The 7,638-nt window shown below is 37.3% G+C and overlaps 1 protein-coding gene across 2 annotated transcripts in view; it reads left to right on the top strand.

Moving 5' to 3' along the window:
* Window positions 1-7,638, top strand: part of syt12 (synaptotagmin XII) — a 35,562-nt gene that overhangs the window by 24,778 nt on the left and 3,146 nt on the right. The window contains exons 1-4 of one of the 2 annotated variants that reach the window (XM_056239191.1): window positions 1,329-1,540; window positions 5,333-5,383; window positions 5,493-5,686; window positions 7,394-7,638. The exon at window positions 7,394-7,638 is cut by the window's right edge and continues 136 nt beyond it. In XM_056239191.1, the coding sequence (XP_056095166.1) occupies window positions 5,341-5,383; window positions 5,493-5,686; window positions 7,394-7,638 (482 nt within the window). In that variant the 5' untranslated portion in view covers window positions 1,329-1,540; window positions 5,333-5,340. Of the gene's footprint in view, window positions 1-1,328; window positions 1,541-5,332; window positions 5,384-5,492; window positions 5,687-7,393 lie in introns of those variants that run through there. The other variant, XM_056239193.1, reaches the window with a different exon arrangement.

The raw sequence follows: 7,638 nt of genomic DNA, 5'->3' as shown, positions 1-7,638 counted from the left end.
TTTCACTTTATTTAACTTTCCTATTGAGTTTTGAACAAATGATTTTGTCTTTAAGTTTGACTTCACCTGCAGTTTTTATAAAAACTCTCTATTAACACTGATCGTAGGGCTCTAAGATGGATTTTATCTTTTATACTTTAATATCAAGATGGCATTTTAGACTTTATTATCTGTATTCGCACGGCAACACTAAGTTTCCTTGGCATCACTCCTCTGAAATTGCTGCTACTCTAGTGGTTGGCATCCTGTAAATAAATGTTTGTTTTCATGGGGACACTTTGTATCTTGTAAGTCTGATTTATTTACTATTATTCATAATTTATACTTGAACAGTAACCTAAATAGCCATTGAACTGAAGATACACAGTAAAAAAATAAATCGGAGTTTATTTTTATTTTGACCCATTGATTCTGACCAGTCAGAGATAACTTCTGAATTGCTACCACCTTAATTTTTATGTAAGCACGGGTATTTTTATCATGAATGTGCAATACTTCCAGTGTCAGTTTTTCTTTTTTAACGGTCCATCCGGTGCTTGGATGTTGCAAACTGGTACTAGTTATATTTATTACCGTAACATTTTAATGCAAATAGTTTTACTGTTTTCTGCACCTTGTTGATGCTGTTTTCATTTATGGCTACTACGGAGTGTCTGACATTAGGATACTGTGGTACTATCATGGTTTTTGGACCATAGTATTTTTTGAAGTAGGCCTATATTAGAGCACCATTAAAATACCATAGCACATAATTGTGCTAATAGTAGCTACTATGATATTACCAATATCTGTCTGTCTTATATGATCTGTTTGTCTGTCTGTAGGATCTGTCTGTGTCTGTCTATAGATCTATCTGTCTGTCTATCATTCTATCTAAACAATATTTTTGTCTAACAAAATAAAATAGCAATATCTTATAAAATGAAGGTACAGTGCTAGAAGATCGCTGTTCTAAGGATGCGTGTATTGTATATAAATAGCAGGCTGTATTGTAGCCTACCTATTAATTCCGATATTTGATTGCCAAAATAATGTTTTTGATATTTTTGTAGTATGATACATTTGCTGTTTAAATATAATTGTTTAAAGGCAGGTTCCATTGTAGTGCTGCTATTGGTGCGTATTTTCACAAAAGCTTGGCGTTTGTTCAATCAACTGAATCTTTTTCTAGGGTAGCAAATTCGCTTCTTTTTTTTTTCCTTTCTTTTTCTTTTTTTGTAGCCAATACTCCGCACTACTAATCTGCCTACCCGTCCCTGAGAAATTTTCAGTATGACAACTAGCCCCTTCACCCCTATTCGAGCGCGCGCGCGCGTGTGTGTGTGTGTGTTGGTGCTGAAGTTGCATTGCAGGGGTGGGACTTCTGCATTCAGATCTTCATCATGCGCAGAGGAAAACCCAGACACACTTCAGATCTGATCTAAACGCGCGCGCGTCAGATGTGATCGAATCCTGCACGTGCATCTGATGCTGTATTGCGCGTTAATTGATGGATGAAAGTGTGTGTGAGCAGGAGAGGGAGAAACAGACACTGCTGAAGGTAAGAACAAACATAAGCGTTTATAATCTCGTGTTTATGAGCGCTCACATATCACGTACATATGCTGCACATGTCGCGAGTTATCCTGTAATAATATGAATGTGAATTTATACACACATATCTCATGCATTAATTTATTATTGTGCCATACGTATTTCAGACACGTGTGCTGCAGTTATGCTGAATTATTGTCATGTAGCGCTATTATTTCTGCCTGTTGGGTTCGGTTCGATGTGGAACTGGAAGTTCGGGCCCGTTCACGTGCTGATGCAGTGCGCGTGCCCGCGACTCGGGTGGTTGTCATGGTAATCTAGATGGACCCTCCTCTGATGAGGGCATTAATTTAACCCCCAAGGGCCAAATAAAACACACTGCACCCCCCGTACAACAGCTGCGAAATGAAAACACCAGTGTGTTTGTTTTGTGCTGAATGTGCTAGTCTTTTGGTGTTTACATGTCTCTTTTGAGTGTTTTTATATGTGCTGTGCAATTTTGTCTATTATGTGTTCGCATTTTGTCTGTTGTGCGTCATTTTTGTGTGTCTGAGGTGTTTTGTGCCCTGTTGGACGTCTCTAGTCCATCTGCTTTGTGTTGTGCATGTTGTATGTACATTTCCCATGCTTTGTGGATGTTTATATTTTGAGGAGTTTGAGTTGTAATTCCCAAAAAAACCTTTCTTGTGTGTGTGGTCGTGGTAAACAGTAACACTACATTATGGGGACAAAATGTCCCTCCAAAAGCTGTCAATACCCGAAACCCTTGTTCTTGTAGGGACATTTTTTGGTTCCTGTAAGGAAAACTGCTCATTAATCATACTACGTGTTTTTTGAAAATGTAAAAATGCAGAAAGTTTTTTTGTGATGGGGTTAGTGTAAGGGGAAAGAATATACATTTTGTACAGTATAAAAACCATTATGTCTATGGAAAGTCCCCACAAAACATGAAAACACAATGTGTGTGTGTGTGTGTGTGTGGTTCATCTAGCAGGCAGCTTCTCAGAGTCTCTTGTGTTTGAGTGAAAGTGTTATTATGAGTCATTCTGGAGATTAAAAGCTCGGTTGATTTATTAGCGTTTGCTTCCTTCGGTCCTGCAGAGAGTAGCTGACACTGCAGACTCGAGACTCGAGCTCTCCATCCGTCCACAGCTTCTGATCACAGCCTCTATTTCATCCACTCTGTATGCAGCGCTGGAAAACAATCATATCTGAATGATTCGTGCCACGGGGTCGTTTAAAGCATCTTGATTAGCTCTAGTGATTTAGTTTCGCTGTCACGCGGCCGCAGACGGTTGGTTGGTTTGGGCCTCCTTGAATTTCAGGCCTGTTTGGTGGAGTGGCTTTCAGAAGAAAATCAATCTGCTTTCAAGACTTTTTTTGAATCTGTTTAGATGCTTTTTCCAGAATATTTACATTGAGTTTAGGGGTTTATGAAAGATATATATCTTTAAAGGGATAATTCACCCAAAATTCTGTCATTATTGTCTATGATTTTCTTTCATAATACACAAAAGGAGACATAATTTATGCAGAATGTCCTCATTTTACATATATATACAAACATCTGTGAGTTTTAAAAATAAATTAAAGGGATAGTTCACCCCCCAAAAAAATTCTGTCATTTTACTCACCCTCAAGTTGTTCCAAACCCGTATGAATTTATATGGAAAAAATACTATGGAAGTCAATGGGGTCCATCAACTGTTTGGTTCCCGACATTCTTCAAAATATCTTCTATTGTGTTCAGGAGAAGAAAGAAATTCATACAGGTTTGGAACGACTTGAGGGTGAGTAAATGATGACAGAATCTTTATTTTTGGGTGAACTGTCCCTTTAAAGCTCTTTCTGACAAGATTTCTGACTTAATTACATTTTTCTTAAACTGTTCTCAATTAATTCATGATTGGTCAATATAAAAATAAAAGCTAATTGAGGACTTTTAATAAATATAAATAATTCTAAAATAACACATGCATGAGGGTGAGTAAATAATGACAGAATTTTCATTTTTGGCTGAACCATCCCTAAACCTAGACCTTTATGTCTGTAAGATAAAGACTTAAACATCTACGCAACCAATTCAATCTTATTTCACTAATGGCGTCTTCATAAAAGGCAATTCACAGCCTACACAACCTAAAAGAAAGAAACCAAAGCCAACTGAAGAAAGCAAGCTTGGGATTTCTGCTCCATGATTCATTGTTTACCAGGATGAAGGTTTACAGCTCAAGTGAATGTGCCATTTGGGAAATTATTTTGGGATATTGGCTTCAGCGTCCAGACAGTATCACTGTTCCAAGAGTGTGTGTGTGTCCATCTGTGCTCCTATAGTCATTACAGACTGAGCGTGGGCCGTTACACAAACACACACACACGCGCGCGCTTTATAGAGTTGCTAACATTCCTGACAGTGCGACTTCAACACGTATTCATTAGATATTCCGTTTCACACTAGACATGTAAAACCCACAATGCCCTGAATCCCAGCGCTCATAACCCTGCGGATGAGAGCATGTGAGCGCTCGCTTCTCAGATGCTTTAATTGGCCCGTTGTCATGTTCTTCTGCGGGTCCGTGCGGGAGTCTTCCTCAGCTCCCGCTGCTCCCTTCATCTCTTTACCCAGAAGTCTCGGCGTGACTCACAGCATATACGCCTCTCACTTTCTCTCTTTTTAGACCTAACTTGACTTTCTTTTCATGTCTGAGGTGTCTTTCCCAGGTTTGAAAGGTTGGATCATTGATGCTTCAGTATCCTTATAACAATTTACCTCAGGAACCTTCATTGCATTTGCTTCTGCCAAAAACGCCACAGTAACTGCAGTTTACTGTAATAAAACTGTGGTAACTTGTGATTAACTAAATTAAAACGAGAGAAAGATTCTGAAAGCTTATTATGTCACTTCCAAAACGTACCACAGTATTACTGTAGTACTAATAGTAGTTGTATATTAAATTTATAAATAATAATAAAGTAATTTGTACATGAGTATGATGACTATGTGGATATGTACCATAGTAATTTTGTGCTATTTTAATGTTATTTAGACATGGGCCATGTGGACATTTGTTTACATGCATCATGGTAAAACCATGTTTTTGGAGGCATTTACCACAGCAATACCATAGTTTATTGGATAGGTACGATGAAGCCACGTGTTTGACACATGGTACTACCATGTTTTTATTGGATATGTGAAAATGTTATAACCATAGTAAACGTATATGTACCAAAGTAATTATGTGGCATTTTAATGTTATTTAGACATGGGCCGTGTGTATACATTGTTTTTCTGGACATTATTGCTTACATGCATCATGATAATACCATGTTTTGGGGAGCATTTACCACAGTAATACCATGATTTATTGGATAGATATGATAAAGCTTTGTTTTTGTTTTTTACATGCATCATGGTACTACCATGATTTTTATTGGATATGTGCTATGTTAGTACTGGTATGGTATTTTTGGATATGTACCATAATAATGTTATTTAGACAAGGGCCTTGTTAATACCATTTTTCTGGCCTTTTCCCCCATGTACCATGTTTCTACTACGATATTTTTGTACAATGGTATTCTTTCAATGGTGTATTGTGTACTATGAATATAGTTATAAATCAAAAATACTATAGGACCATTGTCTTACCATCGGAATCCATCACTTTACCATAGTACAACCACAGTATATTATTTGTAAGGGTTATTATGGTTTGTAATAACAATAACTCTGTTAACTATGGTTACCATGGTAAATGTGTGAATGCTGTATTTATGAATGTCTTGTGTGTTTCAGGTGGCACTATGTCTGTGCAGGGTCAGGATATTTCTGAATATCATCTAAGCGGTGAGCAGTCATCATTCATACGCCTGTAGATTTCATAGTGATTTCATAGGAGTCCCTGTAAGTGAGTTTCTGATTGTGTTTTGTGTGTATGTGTGTGTGTGTGTGTCAGTGGTGCTCAACCCGCCTGGCTGGGAAGTGTTTTTGTATGTGTTTGGGTTCCTGGTTCTGTTTGCTGTGGTTATAGTGAATCTGTGGAAATTATATAAATCCGGCTCCTTCCCGACTCCCTCTCCGTTCCCAAACTTTCACTACCGCTACCTGCAGGAGAAATATGGCTCCTCCCACTCTGAGGTCAGACAGAAGGTGAGCAGGGGTCTTCAAACCGGGGTCTACAAGGGGTCTGCAGAAAAACTGAGAAAAGAAAATTACCTCATTTATTTTAAAAGTAAAAAATAACAAACATGTGTTTTATATTAAAGTTGATTATAAAATCAATATAGAAATGATGTGTATACTAATTAATTAATCTTTTTATTTAAATGGTAAATATATGTTATATTATGTAGAAAAAAAAATTAACAGTAAAAATTTTGTTATATTATATTTATATTATGATAAAAACCTGGATTATGTATATATATATATATATATATATTATATCAATATGAAACATTATATATAATAATTTATGATTTATTTATATTGTATTATATTAAAGCTGCAGTCCGTATTTTTTCCTCTTTGTCGCCATCTCTCTGTTCGAAATCTGTAACTGCAGTGATTCGCGGAAATTATTATCTTTACGTGGGTTGTAAATCGGCATGAAACAGCGCGGATGAACACAGTGCTTTGAGGCGAGTGGTGCTGTCAGTCACCATGCTGTGTGGATACTGTCATACAGAATCAGATTCACTTTTTGAAAGTTTGACCAACATAAGAATTTTCATAAGAAAATGTCTTCTGAACAAGTAAGTAAAATCCATTTTTGTTCTGACCAACTAAGGGGGGAAAAGCATTCGACATGATAAGCTTCGTTAGATTTAATCAACGCGATTTACAGCAACCGTGCAAATTATAGCCTACTTTGTTCTCAAATTGTTCATGTTAACAATATCAGCATTGCGTGACTAATGTAAAATTTAATGTGTTTTATGGTTAGCAGCTACCTGCATAGTTCAGAATTCATATTCTCCATAATAGCAAAACGAGAAAGGCACAACAAAGGAAACTCCATAACTGTGTGAATTAAGAAAACGTACTGTTACACGATTGAACTATTGAAATGTCTTACTTGTTCAGCAGAAAAAAGCCGTCTCTTCTTCCGTTTTGAACCCCTTCAAAACACGGAGTTCACGCACTTTTCAAAAGCCCCGCCGATGTTTAAATCCTTGTGTTCCCATGAGACGCTTTCATTCTCTAGCCACCTTAAATCCGAAGTACGAAGTCTTTTGGGTTTTATAACTGCTGAATCTCCAGTTGACACTGATGATTGTTGTTTGGATCTTTCTGGATGCCATAAGTTAAATTATGTAAAGTGCTGCGAGAAAAGCCTATACATACATCTAAACATCTCGTCACGCACAGTATAGCCGGCTAGCCGAAACTCCTCCTTTATGTGTACGGGTGTGACGTCATGACGCAAAGACATGCTCGAATTTCCCACGGAAACCCACCGGTACCACTGGAATTAAAATCATTATTACAAGCTAACCGTTTTGAATCTAGCTATGGCAAGCAGATAGTTTTGACCACTGGCAGAATAAGTTTTTTTTAATATAATTATTTTGGATTATTTTTAACTTAAAAAAGTTACGGACTGGAGCTTTAATATATTATTATTATCACATAATTTTGGGGGGAAATTACAAGATTTATTTTAACGGTTATCATATTCAAATAATAATGTCGATACAGTCTTGTGAAAAAAAAAAAAAAATTGTTAATTTATATAAAATAATATATATATATATATATATATATATTATTAATAGAAGTTTAAGTGCTATAATTTAAATGTATAAAACATTACACATTTAAATGTACAAAATATGCTTACTGTTTTTCGTGCAGCGTGTTGCAGCTTCCAACCAGCGGAGGGCGTCCTCTGCGAGCCGAAAGCCGAGTCTCCAGCTGTTGGACACTCCAGATGGTCTTCGGGATCTCGGGACGCTGGAGCTGATGAGCCGAGAGCTGGATCCGAGCGGAAGCACCCTGAACCGCTCCGTGTCCTCTGAATCGCTGTGCTCCATCTCGTCCATCGCTCAAACCTTCGGGCACGACTTCACGGTGGGGCAGCTGGAGGTCACGCTGGAGCT

Source organism: Rhinichthys klamathensis, unplaced genomic scaffold, assembly GCF_029890125.1.
Source record: "Rhinichthys klamathensis goyatoka isolate OS25496 unplaced genomic scaffold, OSU_Roscu_1.1 h1tg000557l_1, whole genome shotgun sequence".
In the NCBI taxonomy this organism is placed as follows: Eukaryota; Metazoa; Chordata; class Actinopteri; order Cypriniformes; family Leuciscidae; genus Rhinichthys; species Rhinichthys klamathensis.
The sequence above is the reverse complement of the archived record's forward strand: the minus strand, read 5'-3'. Positions and strand labels throughout refer to the sequence as shown.